A 21314-nucleotide genomic window follows, 5' to 3' on the forward strand; every position below is an offset into this window, starting at 1 on the left:
TCAATGTATTCACCTTCAAAGTCCACAAAAACATCAATTGTGAGCTGCAAAATAATTATGGTTTTCCCATTCATTTCAATAAAAAAGGCAAATGCCTCTGAGGGGGCGGTTCTGAAGATGATGTCACTGAAATCAACATTTCTGGCAAATCTGAGCATTTCAAAGCAGCAGGTGAAATCATGCTAAATTCCTGTGTTTATGACTTAATTTTTCTCAGTCCATATGGCACCACAAATAAAACACAATACACCAGTTTTATTCAGAATTTTTTATTTATTTAAAATAGTCAGCTCATTTCACAGTTCATTTTTCAGCGATATGCACTTTAAACAACAAACCCCTGGTGTAGCTTCCTGCAGGAATTCCAGCATTTGCAGTTTTTCTCAATTGCTAAGACACATTTCTCGAAAGCTGCTCTCCTTTTACTTTTTGCAAAACCAAACTTTCACCTCAAAACAGTTCAGTCTGTGCTCAGAACTGATCTATGTTGTCAAATCGTGCCCCGAGTCAGTCAAAATTAAAAACACTACTGAAGAGTCTCTAAACACTATAGAAAAATAGAAAATACAATGCTCAGGACATGAAGCTGAAGAAATAAATGTTTATTGTTCACTGTTGGCTAAATGCGTGTGCAAAACAAAAACCCTGTGTATTTAGCACTTGTACATACTAAAAGTACAAATAATATAAATCCTGTGCATTTACATGTAGCACTTGTACAGTACAAAAACTAAGAAATCATGTGCATTTAGCACTTGTATACAGTAAGTCTACGTAAGTAAAAAAGTACAAAAATTTACATGGAATACTATGAAATATCAATGAAATACTGAGGGTAACTCTGTTTTTTATTACCATTTTTGATAATGCTATTTAATATATCCCATATTCCTTTAATATTGTTTTTGTTATTATATAATATGTTACTATAATATTCCTTCCTACATACCCGTATAATATTAGTTAATCTATTTTTGTATTTCTTATATCTATTTTCTGCCTCTTTAGTCTTTAGTTTTATGAATTCTCTATACAGTGTATTTTTCTTATTACATGCATTTCGTAACCCTTTCGTCATCCATGGTCGAGCTTGGATTTTTTGTTTTCTGTAGTCTTGTTTAATTGGACAATTTTTATCATATAATGATGTAAATATTTGTAAAAAAGTTTCATATGCACTATCAACATCACTTTCACTGTATACCTTTTCCCAGTTTTGCTCCTGTAAATCCTTCTTTAGTGTGTTCATGTTTTCCTCTGTCCGCACTCGCCTGTATTTTATTTTCTCCTCTGGCTGATTCCGCCGATGGTTTCTATTATAAACGATGAAAACTGGTAGATGATCACTAATGTCATTGATTAATAATCCACTCACAGTGTTATTCTCAATATCATTGCTGAATATATTATCAATTAAGGTAGCACTATGGGATGTAATTCTGCTTGGCCTGGTGATTTTTGGATATAAACTCATACTGTACATTATACTGATAAATTCATCTGTTATTTTATGCGTATTTGGATTGAGCAGATCGATATTTAAGTCACCACAAATGAACACAGTTTTTTGATTAGTTTTTGAGAACATTTTTCCCATACAGTCAGTGAATGTTTCAATACTAGATCCTGGTGCTCTATATATACAGCTGACTAATACATTTTTTCTTTTTTCTTCACATATTTCAATAGTTATACATTCTAATAAGTTATCAATCACAGTTGTCATATTGTCTACTATTTTATAATCCATGTTCTTATCCACATACACAGCCACTCCTCCTCCACTCTTATTCTTTCTGTTTACACAATTAAATTCATATCCATCCAGTTCAAAATCCATTCCTTTATCTTCATTGATCCATGTTTCTGATATAACAATTATGTTAAATATTTTTTTAAACTGACTTAAATATTCTTTAATGTTGTTAAAGTTTGCATATAGACTTCTGCTGTTGAAATGGATTATTGATAATTTGTTATCCGTTCTAATGATCCGATTAAACTGTTCATCTGTATAATAGCAACAACTGTCATTGATATTTGAGAAGAAATTATTGTCCGGGTCTATATCGTGCTCCAAGTCCAGTACATTGTGGTCTGTGTATTTAAATGTTCTCAGTTCTACTTTTCCATGATCAGCAATCCTTTGAGTTATATCCTTCTTGTCTCCAAATGTGACAAAGTGACAAAGTTTTGTTTTTTTTAATTCGGCACACAAAATATTCAAATAGAAAAAAATGAACAATTCCACAAACAAACACAGACAAAACTAGTGAGTCCGAAAGGGTGTGGGCTAAAGCAAAGCTTATTAGCGCCCACCCCTGCTAGTACAAGTCCAACAATTCTAATCAGTCATATTTACATAAATATAAATTCACTACTACATGTCGACACACAGACATACACATCAATATACTATTCACTTATAATTATATTTATATAGTACCAGATCATAAGAAAGTCGAATCAAGGCACTTTACGCCAGTAAGGACTAACCTTACCAACCCCCAGAGCAAGCACTAGGCAACTGTGGTGAGGAAAAACTCCCTATAAGGAAGAAACCTCAAGCAGACCAGGCTCTTGGGGGTGACCCTCTGCTTGGGCTGTGCCACATATACCTATATACATACGTATATACTTTACAAACATAAATATATACATACATATACACAGTCACTTATATACATATACATATACACCTACCCATATCTATATATCTACATACGCATATACATACCCACACATTCAAATATACAATAAGTCCCACTTATAAATTGAACATTCCATATAAATCAAATTATATTTGCTTCTTTATGATACTTAGACATAATGTTCTTTTTGAGTAGTTTCTTAAATCTCACTAAGGTACTACTCATTCTAACCTCTGTTGAACATTTGTTCCATTTCCTCACCCCAACCACAGACACACAAAAACCCTTTACATTTGTTCTTACTGGTGGTTTCATAAAAATTGCACAACCTCTTAAACTATATCTGGATTCCCTCAATCGGAACAGACTCTGGACATGTCTCGGTAAGGCTTGGTTTTTCGCTCGAAATAAAGTTTGAATTGTAATGTAATCGACCAAATCAATGAATTTTAATAAATTTAAAGACACAAATAGAGAATGAGTTGGTTCACGATATTGTTTATTGCAGATGATTCGTATGGCTCGTTTTTGCAAAAGGAATATTGGATTGGTATTTGATTTGTAAGTGTTTCCCCATGACTCAACACAATATGTCATATATGGTACCATCAGAGAATGATATAAAGTAAGTAACCCTTCTTGCGGCAGTAGGTCTTTGGCTTTATACAAAATGGCTATAGTTTTTGACAATTTTGATTTCACATAATTTATATGTGGTTTCCAGCTAAGTTTATTATCAATTATAACACCTAAAAATTTATTCTCTGTTACTAACTCAATTTCCTTATTGTTTATAGTTAAATTTTTACATTTGGGTGCCTGTTTATTTCCAAATATAATACATTTAGTTTTCCCAAGGTTGAGTGACAACTTATTAGCGTCAAACCAAACCTTAAATTTTTCCAGTTCTTTCTCCACTATGTCCAGAAGCTGTTCAAGATTTTCACCACTACAGAACACAGTTGTATCATCCGCAAAAAGGACACATCTCAGTGAACTCGACACCCAACTTATATCATTTATATAGATTATAAACAACAAAGGACCCAGCACTGAGCCCTGCGGCACCCCACATGTGACATCCCTGAGTTCAGAATTTGTATTATTGAATTGAACATACTGAAATCTGCCTTGTAAATAACTAGCTATCCATTCATATGCCAGACCTCTGATTCCATATTTCTGCAGTTTACTTAATAGTATTCCATGGTTAATTGTGTCAAACGCTTTCTGTAAATAAAAAAAAAACACCTATTGTGTATTGTTTATTATCAATTGCAGTTGCTATACTTTCCACAAAGTCCATCAAAGCATGTGATGTAGTTCGAGACCTTCTGAATCCATATTGTTCTTCACAAATGATGTTATGCTTCAGTAAATAATCATTTAATCTTTTAGCAAATATTTTTTCCAAAATTTTGGAAAATTGTGGCAGGAGTGATATAGGTCTATAATTAGAAAATGTGTGTTTGTCACCAGTTTTAAACAGAGGAATTACTTTGGCTATTTTCATTTGAGAAGGAAATTTACCAGTACTTAGTGACATATTGCAAATATAATTGAACGGTTTTACTATACAATCAATAACTTTTTTTAATAAAGCCATATCCAAATTATTAAAATCAGTCGATTTCTTACTTTTTGAACCATGAACCAGATCAAGTATTTCCCTTTCATGAGTACCACCAATGAACATTGAAACAGATTTGTTAAACGTTGAATTATTTACCCAGAAGTTATTAGTTGATGAGTCAATTTTACTGGCAAGATTTTTACCCACATTAACGAAGTATTCATTAAAGTGTTCAGCAATAGACTCGTCGTTATCAATCGTGATGTAGTTGTTACTCTGAAAAAATGAAGGATAATCTCTAGTTACTCTATTCTTTTTACTATTTCATTTAATATGTTCCATGTGTTTTTGATGTTATTTCTATTTTTGACAAGTAACTCATTATAATATGTTTTTTTACTGAGTCTCATGATATTGATTAACTTATTCTTATATGTTTTATACTTACTTTCAGCTTCCTTAGTTTGTAGTTTTATGAATTGTTTATATAGTACGTTTTTCTTTTTACATGCCCTCTGAAGTCCCTTAGTTATCCATGGTTTGTTGCTATATTGATTTCTATATATTTTGTCAACAAATGGACAGTGTTTATTATACAAACTGGAAAAAATGGAAATGAAAGCATCATATGACCTGTCAACATCATCAACAAAAACATCTGACCAATTCTGACTTGATAAATCCTCCCTTAAATTATCAATTGTTTCAGGTGTTACTTTTGTACTCATGAATTTGATATTGCTTCGATACTTACAACAACCCTCCAATGCAAAGGCTGAGAAAACTGGCAAGTGATCACTGATATCACTGACCAGTAGTCCCCCACTAAGATTACCGGATATAACGTTAGTTAAAATATTGTCAATGAGAGTTGTTGAGTCCATAGTTATTCTGCTAGGATGAATGATGGTTGGAAACAGTCCTAAACAGTACAAGGTGTTTATAAATGAGGTAATTTGTGGATGATTGTGAGGGTTTAAAAAATCTATATTGAAATCTCCACAGACAAATAAATGCTTATTTCTGTTGATTTTGTTGTACATTCCTAAGATAATGTCTTCAAAGGTGTCAATATTTGTCCCAGGAGCTCTGTAAATGAAACTAACAACTATGTTTTTGGAGTTTATAGATGTCATTTCTATGGTAACACTTTCCATGATGTTGTCCACTGTAAATGACATGTTGTTAATGAGTTCACAGTTATAATCTGACCTTACAAACAATGCAACGCCTCCAAACAAACTTTGTCACTTTGTCATATCCTTCTTGTCTCCAGATGTAGATGAATAGGTAGTAGATCATCTACATCTGGAGGGGAAACCGAGGCACAGTGGATCAAAAATGTTGTTTTGTGGCTACATAAACACATTATGCATAGGTTTAGGTCATTCTATTGTGGATTTAATACAGGAAGTTATTGTTTATAATGCTGTGTTATTTATGTTTCCCTAAGTGTAATTTACAGGTGTTTAAAATCGAATTAAAATTTTTGATTCACTGTGCCCCGGACACTAATTCACAGGGCACAGTGAATCAACTTAGAATATAATGAAAAAACAACAACACATGATTATAAAGATTTCTTCAAAATTATTAAATATATGCTGATGCATATACAAACTATAATCCAGCAAACCAGCTATGTAATGTGTGAGTGTCTTATATAGTGATAAAAGTCCTGGGGCTTAGTAAATAACTTTCTAGACCAGGGGTGCTCAGGTTTGGTCCTCGAGAGCTACCTTCCTGATACTCTTAGTTGTCTCCCTGCTCCAACACACCTGAATCCAATGAAAGGCTCATTAAAAGCCTGCTAACGAGTCTTTCATTGGATTCAGGTGTGTTGGAGCAGGGAGACAACTAAGAGTATCAGGAAGGTAGCTCTCCAGGACTGAACTTGAGCACCCCTGTTCTAGACTGATTCACTGTGCCCTGGGTACATGTGACACACATGAGTCATGTTATCAAATGATAGCTGATAGTCTGGAGAAGACATAACACATACTCGTCAGTTGGACGAGGTAGTCTTCTAACTAATAATTTTTTGGGCTACCTTTCTTCTGTTGTGAGAAATAAATACAAAGACCCTGACATCCACAAAATTTACTTTTGATAGGAAAAAAACTGACTTCACTCGCCACTTAGTTTTACTCTTAATGTATCCAAAAACAAAACACTATAAGGGGGATGTCTTTATGCATAAAAATATGGCATAACTGCTGCAAATATTTATGTAGTTTTGCAGATATAGCTACTGATTCACTGTGCCCTGTGATTCACAGTGCCTCGGTTTCCCTGAAAATAGTCATACAGTAATTCCTGTCAGTACAGTGGCACAGTGATGTACTGAAACATATATTTACTAACAGTATACTGTGGTACAGTATGTAGTATAGTCATCCAGTAACTGTTTACATACTATAATGTCAGAAAAGGTAATTAATTACCTGTTCTCTTTTCTAAATCTTGGGAAGATGGTGGACACACAGTGAATCTACTGATGTTTGGTTGGACACTTTGTCCGGTCTAGCTCATGCTCATACCGTGGACAAGAACACAGTCAATCACAGTACCTCTGATTTCATCAGATATGTCTGTTCTTTGTCTTCGCTGACTACTTCGACCACCTTGACCACCTCTCACACGAACTCCTCCTCTCAGATTTCTATCCATTGTAGTGCCTCACAAACCAGCACCCTGAACTGGCTTATATACTGTATGTCCCCTCACATCATTGGCCACAAGTGTGATCAATTTTGAGTTGTTGTGTTCAACTGGTGACACCAGTACTTTAACTGTGTTTGACCTTTGCCCCCTGTGCTCACCATTATGCAACACAGGTGCATCACAATGAAAATGTGTTGGCAAGTTCTGTCTAAACAGGTGAAAAGTGCTTATGGTTTTGCCAAAAGAGTGACTGATTCAATCAGTGGGTTCAGACAACTGAGCATTTGGTTCAGACAATAGGGTTTAGTGTTTTAGCAACTGAGAAAAACTGTAAACTCAAAAATTGAATACATAGATATCTGGCCTTACACTAGACACAATATCCATATCAATACTGACAGCGGTTGTTGACAAGATTGCTGCTGCATGCAAATACATTGACACTGGGGGAGGTGATGGTCGAGTGGTTAAAGCTTTGGGCTTGAGACCAGAGGATCCTCAGTTCAAATGCCAGCCTGACTAGAAAATCACTAAGGGCCATTGAACAAGGTCCGTAATCCCAGAGTTACTCTAGGTGTGTACAGAGTAGAGTACCTTGTATGGCAGCACCCTCATATCAGGGTGAATGTGAGGCATTATTTGTAAAGCGCTTTGAGTGTCTGATGCAGATGGAAAAGCGCTATACTCGTATAAATCATTTACTTTGGGAAACTTGGTGACATCATTTAATAAAAATGCTTTATTCTGACAAATATCATGTGTATCCAGTGCAGCTGAATTCATGGGATTAACTGGAGGCTTTTTAATCAATGCTTAACTGAAAGTAAGTAAGATGTCACTTTTAAACTGAATTTTCAATGTGTTTTGTTGTCTTTCATAGAGAGACACCAGAGGCCAGTTTCTGTTGGATCATGTGTGCAACCACTACAACCTACTGGAGAAAGATTACTTTGGTATTCGTTATGTGGATCCAGAGAAACAGAGGGTAACCATCACATACACAAAACTGTTTTAGTCTGTTTCAGTTTTTTAAAAAAGTAATCAAAACATATTATAAACTGTGTGAGTGAGTAAATCTGTCCCAGACAACATGTGTACACAATAACTTAAAAACAATGTATTATTATCTCCTAACTCACCAAATTAAAAAGAACACATCATGAGGATGAACTGATTAGTTCATGTTTGATGCATGAGATCCGTTTCAAAAGAAACTTTATTTTGCCTGTGCAATATTCCATTGCATATGGATTATACAAATTTATAAACAGCTGCAGTTCTTGAATTTTCAATTCAGTTTATTTTATTTGTATAGCACCAAATTGCAACAATGCTGCCTCAAGGCGCTTTACATGAGTAAGGTCTAACCTTACCAACCTTCCTGAGCAAGCACACAGGCAACAGTATTAAGGAAAAACTCCCTCTGGTGATAATGAGGAAGAAACCTCAAGCAGAACAGGCCCAGAGTGGTGACTTGCTGCTTAGGCCATTCTAACAGTTTAAAGGTTTTTGCAAATTTTGCAAGAATTTTACATGTTCTGTTTATCTGCAACCTGCTCAAACATTAAGCATTTTGTCTGCTCGTCTGCGTGCTCTGCCCTTCAAATTAGCATCAGCTAATGAGTCAAGGGAGAAACATGATGACCAGTATGTGAATAAATACAGGCTGAAATATACAACCAAAAGTAAAATTGGAAGTAAAGCGCAGATGGAATGTGTAGCTGGCTATGATACCAAAACTTTTCATAGGCACTGCAAGGTAGCATTACTACTTTTCAAAACCTTTGCACTACCCATCTTTTGAATATTGCTGTTGAGTCTGCATCAAAAGAAAGACTGCCACTGCTGATTTTATATTTGAAGGCTACAGACACTGCAGACTCTGCTAGCATGTACGTTGGTTTTTAATAAAATGTAGTTAAATGTAGTTTTATATTGAGGATACTACTTTTCTCTCTGTACACCATATTCTCACTCTCTTGTAGAAATTACGTCTACATGGAAAGAAAGCATTAATCCAAATATTTACCATTAAAAAACTGCACAGCTGTGCAACATCACAGAATTGCAGTAGAACAAAAGTAAACTGAACAAATGGCTACAGTGAGTCAGCAAAATGTTGGCTAGTAGTCAGTTTCATAAAGCAAATGACAATTCATAGCAATATTAGTGTCCGTATTTCAAACACTGAATGCAGCAGGTCTCAACAGACCTCAGCTGGTCTGCAGTGCTATTTACAGGGAGAATGAACACGAAAACAAGCAAATATCATCTTAAAAAAGACACACAGACAATGGTGATGGATGTTGTCTCGTCTTGTTCCATATCAGCTCCCTCAGTTTTGCACCAACAATCGGCATTTTTCTGTATAGCTGGATGTGTTGAAGGTCCAGGCCCTTGGGACATTTTGGTGGCATTGAGGTGTGTGTGTGTGTGTGTGTGTGCGTGTGTGTGTGTGTGTGTGTGTGTGTGTGTGTGTGTGTGTGTGTGTGTGTGTGTGTGTGTGTGTGTGTGTGTGTGTGTGCAGGGGAATATATCACACATGAAATTAATTCAGCTTGTGTAGAGTATGATGGTGCTGTACCTCTATGGTGGGTGTGGTAATGCAGAGGGGTGGGGGGAGGTTCGGAGGGGTGGGAGTAAGAGGGGCGCGCTAGCATTTTACTAATGTTTAAGACATAGCAACTGGAGCACTGTGATATCAGATGGAAGGGATCCCAGAGCTTTCCCCAGAAATTTAGAGTATAATGGTGTTGTACTTCTTGGAAGGGTGCTGCAGTGAGGGAGAGGTCTGCTAATGGTTAAGACGTAGCAACGGGGGCATTCAAGAACTAATCAATCCCATCAATGGCTGTGCACGGTACAACAGGCCATTTTGTGTGTGTGTGTGTGTGTCTATATATATACTCAACAAAAATATAAACGCAACACTTTTGGTTTTGATCCTATTTTGTATGAGATGAACTCAAAGATCTAAAACTTTTTCCACATACACAATATCACCATTTCCCTCAAATATTGTTCACAAACCAGTCTAAATCTGTGATAGTGAGCACTTCTCCTTTGCTGAGATAATCCATCCCACCTCACAGGTGTGCCATATCAAGATGCTGATTTGACACCATGATTAGTGCACAGGTGTGCCTTAGACTGCCCACAATAAAAGGCCACTCTGAAAGGTGCTGTTTTATCACACAGCACAATGCCACAGATGTTGCAAGATTTGAGGGAGCGTGCAATTGGCATACTGACAGCAGGAATGTCAACCAGAGCTGTTGCTCATGTATTGAATGTTCATTTCTCTACCATAAGCCATCTCCAAAGGCGTTTCAGAGAATTTGGCAGTACATCCAACCAGCCTCACAACCGCAGACCACGTGTAACCACACCAGCCCCAGACCTCCACATCCAGCATGTTCACCTCCAAGATCGTCTGAGACCAGCCACTCGGACAGCTGCTGAAACAATCGGTTTGCATAACCAAAGAATTTCTGCACAAACTGTCAGAAACCGTCTCAGGGAAGCTCATCTTCATGCTCGTCGTCCTCATTGGGGTCTCGACCTGACTCCAGTTCGTCGTCGTAACCGACTTGAGTGGGCAAATGCTCACATTCGCTGGCGTTTGGCACGTTGGAGAGGTGTTCTCTTCACGGATGAATCCCGGTTCACACTGTCCAGGGCAGATGGCAGACAGCGTGTGTGGCGTCGTGTGGGTGAGCGGTTTTCTGATGTCAATGTTGTGGATCAAGTGGCCCATGGTGGCGGTGGAGTTATGGTATGGGCAGGTGTCTGTTATGGACGAAGAACACAGGTGCATTTTATTGATGGCATTTTGAATGCACAGAGATACCGTGACGAGATCCTGAGGCCCATTGTTGTGCCATCCAAGAACATCACCTCATGTTGCAGCAGGATAATGCACGGCCCCATGTTGCAAGGATCTGTACACAATTCTTGGAAGCTGAAAATGTCCCAGTTCTTGCATGGCCGGCATACTCACCGGACATGTCACCCATTGAGCATGTTTGGGATGCTCTGGACCGGCGTATACGACAGCGTGTACCAGTTCCTGCCAATATCCAGCAACTTCGCACAGCCATTGAAGAGGAGTGGACCAACATTCCACAGGCCACAATTGACAACCTGATCAACTGTATGCGAAGGAGATGTGTTGCACTGCATGAGGCAAATGGTGGTCACACCAGATACTGACTGGTATCCCCCCCCAATAAAACAAAACTGCACCTTTCAGAGTGGCCTTTTATTGTGGGCAGTCTAAGGCACACCTGTGCACTAATCATGGTGTCTAATCAGCATCTTGATATGGCACACCTGTGAGGTGGGATGGATTATCTCAGCAAATGAGAAGTGCTCACTATCACAGATTTAGACTGGTTTGTGAACAATATTTGAGGGAAATGGTGATATTGTGTATGTGGAAAAAGTTTTAGATCTTTGAGTTCATGTCATACAAAATGGGAGCAAAACCAAAAGTGTTGCGTTTATATTTTTGTTGAGTGTATATATATATATATATATATATATATATATATATATATATATATATATATATATATATATATTGGGGGTGGGCAAACATAAACAATCTTAATCGCATTAACTCAATGACTTTCTGTGATTAATCATGATTAATCGCATGGTATATGTGAAACCCAAAAATGAATTCAAAAGCCTCTTAAAAGCACAGTTTTATTTGAAAATGTAAATGAACATTGCATAAATTTGAAAATGTAAATTTCAACTGAAACACACTAATGAAATCAAATATAAAACCACTGGCAGGTCATTTGTTATCCTGTTTCATATCAAAATAATATTCATGTCCATGACTAAATGTACTAAAACAAATATGTCACAATTGTACACATACCACAATTTTATATGTGTACAATTGTGATGTATTTGTTTTAGTATATTTAGATTTTGTTGTGATTTGGCACTTTATAAGCCCATTAAATTGAATTGAAATTGAACATTTTATTGAATCTTAAAGTAAATAAATATGAATTTGGTCACTGGATCCTTAAACTTTGTACATAATGAACTCTACATGGTGAATCCTTGATCTCTGGACATAAGGAATAGGAATAAACATAAACAATAAACATAAACAAAAGCATTTCCTTTCAGATATTGGCATGAATGTGTTTCCATATATCTGAGCTGAGCTTACAGCTGCTGTGCTTCACCTCAGGATGTAATGTGAAAAGAAAACAGCACGTTTCATTTTGGGAGGAAAAAAAAAAGTTTTAGTCGATTGTAGTTTCTTGTCTGTATTACATTTGGAAAGAGGTGTCATTTTATTTAAAGCGGCGATTCATTTTGAAGTTATTAATTCCGACCGGACTCTGTCTCAACCGTGCAGCGTTTCGAGCTGTGTGAACGGAACGGAGGACGATTCTCGTTTCTTGACAGCAACAAGACAAGAGCCCCAGTTAGTGACTTTAATCCACACAAAAGTGCCTGATGATATTTTAATGGCTTTGCGAGGGGTTAAGAAGCGGCTTGCCGTTTCTGAAGAGCAGTGAATCAAAGAACCAACAAGCTACTGGATCGAAGCATTGCTTCAATGGTTCATGGTTTCAAAGTGGAGCCGCGCTGCAGAAATGGTTTATTACAGACCAAACCCTGAATATCCGACTTTACTTGTACGTCTGTATGACTCTGAAACTCCGTATCATTTACGGACTATAGATTGACATGAAAACCACCGAAAAGCTGTGTTCACCACGGGGACACGTTCGGCTATTCAAGATTATTCAAGATTTTTATTTATTTATTTTTTTTACCCATGACGAATGATGCGTAAAAAAAATTTGACCGATGCAGCTGCATCGGTCCAAACCAGTCTAGATCTGGGCCTGATCCTGTAGAACTTTGTACCGAAAATGTCTGTTCAAAAGTTCGGCGTCTTTCTGCATTTTATTTTGTTGTGCATTGCATAGCCTGTACTTTTCTTGATCCTCGTGTCGTTTTGTGTGTGAAATCAGCTATCAGCAGGAAGCAGCAGCATAAGCTCGCCCCCGGCTGACGCTTTCAAAATAAAAGGCAATGAGCAACAGTCATAAAAGGCTAAAAAAAAAAAAAAAAAAAAAAACCCGCAGCGTTAAGGGGAGGAACAAAATTGTCGGCGATAATGACCTCAATAATTAACGCAACGTTAGCGCGTTAACGTTGCCCAGCCCTAATATATATATATATATATATATATATAATATAGTACATCTGTAAAGTATTCACAGGCTTCACTTTTTCCACATTTTGTTACAGCCTTATTCCAAAATGCAGTAAATTAATTTTTTCTCTCAACATTCCACTCACAACACCCCATAATGATAAAATTAAATTGTTTTTTAAATTTTTTTGCAAGAGTACAAGGAGATGCAGCGTCAGGCAAAAAGAGAAGTGGCAAAAGCGAAGGAAAAGGCATATTGCGAGCTGTACAAGAAGTTGAATAGTAAGGAAGGAGAAAAGGACTTGTACCGATTGGCTAGACAAAGGGACAGAGCTGGAAAGGCTGTGCAGCAGGTTAGGGTAGTAAAAGATGCACATGGTAATGTGCTGACAAGTGAGGAGTGTGTGCTGAGAAGGTGGAGGGAATATTTTGAAGAGCTGATGAATAAAGAAAATGAGCGAGAGAAAAGGCTGGATGATGTGGTGAGAGTAAATCAGGAAGTACAAGAGATTAGTAAGAAAGAAGTGGGGGCTGCTATGAAGAGGATGAAGAACGGAAAGGCAGTTGGTGCAGATGACATTCCAGTGGAGGCATGGAAATGTCTAGGAGAGATGGCAGTAGAGTTTCTAACCAGATTGTTTAATAAAATCTTGGAAAGTGAGAGGATGCCTGTGGAGTGGAGACGAAGTGTGCTGGTTCCTGTTTTCAAGAACAAGGGTGATGTGCAGAGCTGCAGTAACTACAGAGGCATAAAGCTGATCAGCCACAGCATTAAGTTTTGGGAAAAAGTAGTAGAAGCTAGGCTTAGAAAACAGGTGAAGATCTGTGAGCAGCAAAATGGTTTTATGCCGAGAAAGAGCACTACAGATGCAATGTTTGCTCTGAGAATACTGTTGGAGAAGTACAGAGAAGGCCAGAAAGAGTTACATTGTGTGTTTGTGGACTTAGAAAAAGCTTATGATAGGGTGCTAAGAAAAGAGCTTGGTATTGTATAAGTAAGTCTGGAGTGGCAGAGAAGTATGTTAGGGTAGTGCAGGACGTGTACAAGAATAGTGTGACAGTGGTGAGATGCGCAGTAGGAATGACAGACTCATTCAAGGTGGAGGTGGGATTACACCAAGGATCAGCTCTGAGTCCTTTCTTGTTTGCAGTGGTGATGGACAGGTTGACGAATGACATCAGACAGGAGTCCCCATGGACTATGATGTTTGCAGATGACATTGTGATCTGTAGTGAGAGTAGAGAGCAAGTTGAGTCTAGTCTGGAGAGGTGGAGATATGCTTTGGAGAGAAGGGGAATGAAAGTCAGTAGAAGCAAGACTGAGTACATGTGTGTGAATGGGAGGGAGCCCAGTGGAATAGTGCAATTACAAGGAGTAGAAGTGGTGAAAGTAGATGAGTTTAAATATTTGGGGTCAACTGTTCAAAGTAATGGAGAGTGTGGTAGAGAGGTGAAGAAGAGAGTGCAGGCAGGGTGGAGTGAGTGGAGAATTGTGACCGAAGAATGTCAGCAAGAGTGAAGGTGAAAGTTTACAAGACAGTAGTGAGACCAGCTATGTTGTACGGCTTAGAGACGGTGGCACTAACAAAAAGACAGGAGGCAGAGCTGGAGGTGGCAGAGCTGAAGATGTTGAGATTCTCTTTGGGAGTAACAAGAATGGACAGGATTAGGAATGAACATATCAGAGGGACAGCTCAGGTGGGACGGTTTGGAGACAAAGTCAGAGAGGCAAGATTGAGATGGTTTGGACACGTGCAGAGGAGGGACCCAGGGTATATAGGGAGTAGGATGCTGAGGATGGAGCCACCAGGCAGGAGGAGAAGAGGGAGGCCAAAGAGGAGGTTTATGTATGTGCTGAGGGAGGACATGCAGGTGGTTGGTGTGACAGAGGAAGATGCAGAGGACAGGGTGAGATGGAAACGATTGATCTGCTGTGGCGACCCCTAACAGGAACAGCCGAAAGACAAAGAAGACAAAGAAGAAGATTAAAAATAATAATAATAAAAAAAACTAAGAAATCACAGGTACATAAATATTCACACCCTTTGCTCCATACTTTGTTGATGCAACAGTGGCTGCAATTACAGCCTCAAATCTTCTTGAATATGATGGCACAAGCTTGGCACACCTATTTTTGGGCAGTTTTGCCCATTCATCTTTGCAGCACTTCGTAAGTTCCATCAGGTTTGATGGGGAGCGTTGGTGCACAGCCATTTTCAGATCTCTCCAGAGATGTTCAATCGGATTCAGGTCTGGGCTCTGGCTGGGCCACTCAAGGACATTCACAGAGTTGTCCTGAAGCCACTCCTTTGATATCTTGACTGTGTGCTTAGGGTCATTGTCCTGCTGAAAGATGAATTGTTGATCCAGTCTGAGGTCAAGAGCACTCTGGAGCAGGTTTTCAGTACACATTCATCTTTCCCTCAATCCTGATTATTCTCCCAGTTCCTTCTGCTGAAAAACATCCCCACAGCATGATGCTGCCACCACCATGCTTCACTGTGGGGATGGTGCCTGGTTTCCTCCAAACATGACACCTGGCACTCACCCCAAAGAGTTCAATCTTTGTCTCATTAGTCCAGAGAATTTTGTTTCTCCTGGTCTAAGAGTCCTTCAGGTGCCTTTTGGCAAACTCCAGGTGGGCTGCCATGTGCCTTTTACTAAGGAGTGGCTTCCGTCTGACCACTCCACCATACAAGCATGATTGGTGGATTGCTGCAGAGATGATTGTTCTTCTGGAAGGTTCTCTTCTGTCCACAGGGGAATGCTGGAGCTCTGACAGAGTGATCATTGGTTTCTTGGTCACCTCCCTGACTAAGGCACTTCTACCCCCATCGCTCAGTTTAGACAGGTGCCCAGCTCTAGGAACAGGCCTGGTAGAACCAAAGAGGTTATAAATGAGAACTAGAGGCTGCAGTCGCACTGAGCCATGTAATGGCAAGGAGGCGTGGTTGCCATTTAATTCTCGGCAAGTCAGTAGGCAGCGCCCATAGACGCTCAATTAGTGTCGGGAGGGAGACAACATTTCCTTTCATAAGTAAGTGGTTTTGGTTATTCTTGTCACTTTGTCCGTGACATTTGGTTGATAAACAGCTGTATGTTTCCTGCTGTGCCTGTGTCATTTGAGGCCACAAACCATTAACTCTACACTTATGTCTAGTTGATATTGTCCCCTGCTAGACCGATGTCTAGTTAAAATACTTGTTGTTAATGATTAAAATTGTTCGACAAGACCGACAATTTTTTAAATTTGCACCTTAAATAACGACAAGCCGCTGCTCGGAGATTATAATGACCCGCGATGTGCCGCTTACAGTCACACCCACACACAGAGATGTGCACCCACACCATTGACTTCATGAATGAAACTCTGTCAATAAAGGATAACTGTGTAAATATATATATATGTATATATACATACGAGGTCTGTCAATAAAGTATAGGTCCTTTTTATTTTTTTCAAAAACTATATGGATTTCATTCATATGTTTTTACATCAGACATGCTTGAACCCTCGTGCGCATGCGTGAGTTTTTCCACGCCTGTCGGTGACGTCATTCGCCTTTGAACACTCCTTGTGGGAGGAGTCGTCCAGCCCCTCGTCGGAATTCCTTTGTCTGAGAAGTTGCTGAGAGACTGGCGCTTTGTTTGATCAAAATTTTTTCTAAACCTGTGAGACACATCGAAGTGGACACGGTTCGAAAAATTAAGCTGGTTTTCGGTGAAAATTTTAACAGCTGATGAGAGATTTTGAGGTGATACTGTCGCTTTAAGGACTTCCCACGGTGCGAGACGTCGCGCAGCGCTCTCAGGCGCCGTCGTCAGCCTGTTTCAAGCTGAAAACCTCCACATTTCAGGCTCTATTGATCCAGGACGTCGTGAGAGAACAGAGAAGTTTCAGAAGAAGTCGGTTTCAGCATTTTATCCGGATATTCCACTGTTAAAGGAGATTTTTTAATGCAAGACGTGCGGACGGATTGCAGCGTCGGCTCGCAGCCGCTGCGACGCTCCGCCACAGGAAAAACACCTCTGTTGGAAGCCATAAGGACAAGTTGGAACATGTCCAGCTGTTACTCACTCCACTGAAAGCCATCAAAAGCCGCCTGGATTTTACAAATGGTTATCAACACGGAGGTGTTTTTCCTGTGCCGCCGCACCGCGCCGGCTGCATCCCGAGATTTTTTTAATGGAGTCCGCGCGTCTTTCATTAAAAAAAATCTCCTTTAACAGTGGAATATCTGGATAAAATGCTGAAACCGACTTCTTCTGAAACTTCTCTGTTCTCTCACGACGTCCTGGATCAATAGAGCCTGAAATGTGGAGGTTTTCAGCTTGAAACAGGCTGACGACGGTGCCTGGGAGTGCTGCACGACGCCTCACACCGTGGGAAGTCCTTAAAGCGACAGTATCACCTCAAAATCTCTCATCAGCCGTTAAAATTTTCTCCGAAAACCAGCTTAATTTTTCGAACCGTGTCCACTTCGATGTGTCTCACAGGTTTAGAAAAACTTTTGATCAAACAAAGCGCCAGTCTCTCAGCAACTTCTCAGACAAAGGAATTCCGACGAGGGGCTGGACGACTCCTCCCACAAGGAGTGCTCACAGGCGAATGACGTCACCGACAGGCGTGGAAAAACTCACGCATGCACACGAGGGTTCAAGCATGTCTGACGTAAAAACATATGAATGAAATCCATATAGTTTTTGAAAAAAATAAAAAGGACCTATACTTTATTGACAGACCTCGTATATAAATAAATGTATTTTAATGGTTCTTGGAGCCGCGCTCCGCTGAACACAGCAGCAGCAGCTCAGTTCAGCAGCACAGCTGGAACAGATTAGATCCATGTAACTTTCAACACTAATATTTGGGAATGTGTGAGTGTCAGGGTAAGTTTCATACTTTCCTTACATAATTTAATGTAAATTAATTTTACTGGCTTGTTATCCATGTCAGAACGGTATTTTAAGACAAATTTTGTGAGCGTTTTTCTGAGTGTGTTCCCTGGCATTTCCCCATTGAAAATGCATTAACATCCGGCCACTTTGTCAATATTTTGCCCGGTTAGAAGGTGTCATGTCGCTGTCCATGAAAGGACATTCACGCTTGGTAGGCAGCATTGGGAGTGAGGACTCTAGTTCTCATATACGAGGTCTGTGAGAAAACTATCCGACCTTTTTATTTTCAAAAACTATATGGATTTGAATCATGTGCGCTTGCATCAGACAAGCTTGAACCTTCGTGCGCATGCGTGAGTTTTTTCACACCTGTCGGTTGCGTCATTCGCCTGTGGGCAAGCTTTGAGTGAGCACTGGTCCACCCCCCTCGTCAGATTTTTATTGTTTAGGAATGGCGGAGCGACTGCCGCTTTGTTCCATGAAAATTTTTTCAGAAACTCTGCCAGACAGCCAGATGGAAACCATTTGGAAGATTCAGATGGCTTTCGGTGAAGATTCTATCGGTATCACACGGATTAAGGACCATTAAAACTGGATTAAAAACGGCCCACGGCGGCGGAGGGCGCACCGCGCCCCGAGCAGCCATCAACAGGCTGGAACGAGCAGATCACTTTCAAATTTAAGGCTCTGTTGATGCAGGACGTCGTGTGACTAGCAGAGAAGTTTCAGAAGAGGTCGGGATCAGCACTTTATCGGCACATTCCACTTTTAAAGGAAGATTTTGTAATGAAAGACGTGCAGACGGATTCGCGCGTCGAGATGCAGCCGCTCATGGCACGGGACAAACAACACCTCTGTGTTGGAAGTCTCACAGGACAAGTTGGAACATGCCCAGCTGTTAAACAATTTCTCGAATACTCACTCGACTGAAAAGCCACCGAAAGCCGTCTGAATCTTACGAATGGTTTCCAACACAGAGGTGTTGTTTGTCCTGCGCCATGAGCGGCTGCATCCCGACGTGCGAATCCGTCCGCATGTCTTTCATTACAAAATCTCCTTTAACAGTGGAATGTGCCGATAAAGTGCTGATCCTGACCTCTTCTGAAACTTCTCTGCTCGTCACGCGACGTCCTGCATCAACAGAGCCTTAAATTTGGAAGTGATCTGCTCATTCCAGTCTGTCGATGGCTGCTCGGGGCGCAGTGCGCCCTCCGCCGCTGTGGGCCATTTTTAATCCAGTTTTAATGGTCCTTAATCCGTGTGATACCGATAGAATCTTCACTGAAAGCCATCTGAATCTTCCAAATGGTTTCCATCTGGCTGTCTGGCAGAGTTTCTGAAAAACATTTTCATGGAACAAAGCGGCAGTCGCTCCGCCATTCCTAAACAATAAAAATCCGACGAGGGGGGGTGGACCAGTGCTCACTCAAAGCCTGCCCACAGGTGAATGACGCAACCGACAGGCGTGAAAAAACTCACGCATGCGCACGAAGGTTCAAGCTTGTCTGATGCAAGTGCACATGATTCAAATCCATATAGTTTTTGAAAAAAATAAAAAGGTCGGATAGTTTTCTCACAGACCTCGTATAACCTCTTTTGGTAGAACCAGACTTCTTCCATTTCTGGATGACTGAGGCCACTGTGCTCATTGGGACCTTCAAAGCAGCAGAAATGTTTCTGTACCCTTCCCCAGATTTGTGCCTCAAGACAATCCTGTCTCTGTGTCAGAGGTCTCCAGACAATTCCTTTGACTTCATGCTTGGTTTGTGCTCTGACATGCACTGTCAACTATGGGACCTTATATGTTGACAGGTGTGTGCCTTTCCAAATCATGTCCAATCAGCTGAATTTACCCCATATGATTCCTTAGTTTTTTATTTTTAATAAATTCACACAGATCTAAAAAAAAAAACAACCTTTTTTCACATTGTCATTATGGGGTATTGTGTATTGAATTTTGAGGAAAAAAAAGAATTTCATCCATTTTGGAATAAGGCTGTAACATAACAAAATGTGGAAAAAGTGAAGCGCTGTGAATACTTTCCAGCTGCACCGTGTACCGTATTTTCCGGACTATAAGTCGCACCGGAGTATAAGTCGCACCAGCCACTTTATCCATTATAAAGAAAAATAAACCATAAATAAGTCGCACCGGAGTATAAGTCGCACCAGCCACTTTATCCATTATAAAGAAAAATAAACCATAAATAAAGTCCCCTGGACTATAAGTCCCATGGACATACAGGTATGTTAACATGAAAAGTTCAGATGATAATATTGTGACGGCTACCGTTTTCGGATGCATATTTCACCAGTCGCAACTTGTAATCTGCAGAGTATGATTTTCTTTTTGGTGGCATTTTTTCGGGCCTTCTCCGTTGTCTTGTTATGTTATCAGTAACGTTAAAATTTTTATTTTTCTATGGTAGTCAGAAGTCGCAGGAACAGTCACACAAGCCTCGAGTGCCCTCTCGTGAGCTGCATTTTACCTACGGATGTTTGTATTTTGCGGACCACATTGCGAGCCGAACCATGCAGCACCTACCTGCACAGCTCATGACCGCCCAGCGGTGTCGATCCAGCTCCTTCCAAGTGCAGACGCTAATCCTCCGCCGTCGCTCAGTGCTCCCATGCAGCTCTCAGCGTCAACTCTGCTCACACTGATATCCAAGGGTTGAAGCTGTCTTGTTAGCCGTCCCGGAATAAACACCATGTTCGTCTGCTTCAAACGCTTTTCACAATCATCGACGCCAGCTCCTTCCAAGTGCACACGCTAATCCTCCGCCGTCGCTCACCCAATGCTCCCACGCAGCTCTCAGCGTCAACTTAAACACTCTGCTCACATTGATATCCAAGGGTTGAAGCTGTTCTGTTCGCCATGCCGGAATAACAGCAAGCACCGTGTTCGTCAGCTTCACACGCTGTGGGTGAGGTGAGGAATACGCATCCAAAGTTCTGTTCTCTGATTGGTTATCGCGACCAGCGTGAACTATAGGATGGCCGTCATACTACAGTGCCCATGATGCATTGCATTTCCTTTTCCGGTGGCCATTTTAAAACATAGATCGACTCTGTCACGTAAAATTGTTTTGTTACAGTAAATTAATTGAGATCCTACCGGTATATTTTTCATTTATAAGTCGCACCGGAGTATAGGTCGCACCCCCGGCCAAAACATGTAAAAAAAAGTGCGACTTATAGTCCGGAAAATATGGTATATATATGAGTGTGTGTGTGTGTGTGTGTGTGTGTAAAGAGAATGTGAGCTAAAGCTTTTCACATATTCAAAGTAAAGTTCAAGTATCTTGTGGTGCACAGCAGTGCTGTTTTG

General features: G+C 40.0%; 1 protein-coding gene across 4 annotated transcripts in view; it reads left to right on the plus strand.

The window, feature by feature from the left end:
- The window catches only part of frmd3 (FERM domain containing 3), a 246935-nt gene that overhangs the window by 83483 nt on the left and 142138 nt on the right, over positions 1-21314 (plus strand). For all 4 annotated transcript variants that reach the window (XM_034170458.1, XM_034170459.1, XM_034170460.1 and 1 more), the window contains exon 2: positions 7769-7873. In XM_034170458.1, coding sequence (XP_034026349.1) covers positions 7769-7873 — 105 coding nt within the window. The remainder of the gene's footprint in view (positions 1-7768; positions 7874-21314) is intronic.

This window comes from Thalassophryne amazonica, chromosome 5, assembly GCF_902500255.1.
Source record: "Thalassophryne amazonica chromosome 5, fThaAma1.1, whole genome shotgun sequence".
NCBI classification, from domain to species: domain Eukaryota; kingdom Metazoa; phylum Chordata; class Actinopteri; order Batrachoidiformes; family Batrachoididae; genus Thalassophryne; species Thalassophryne amazonica.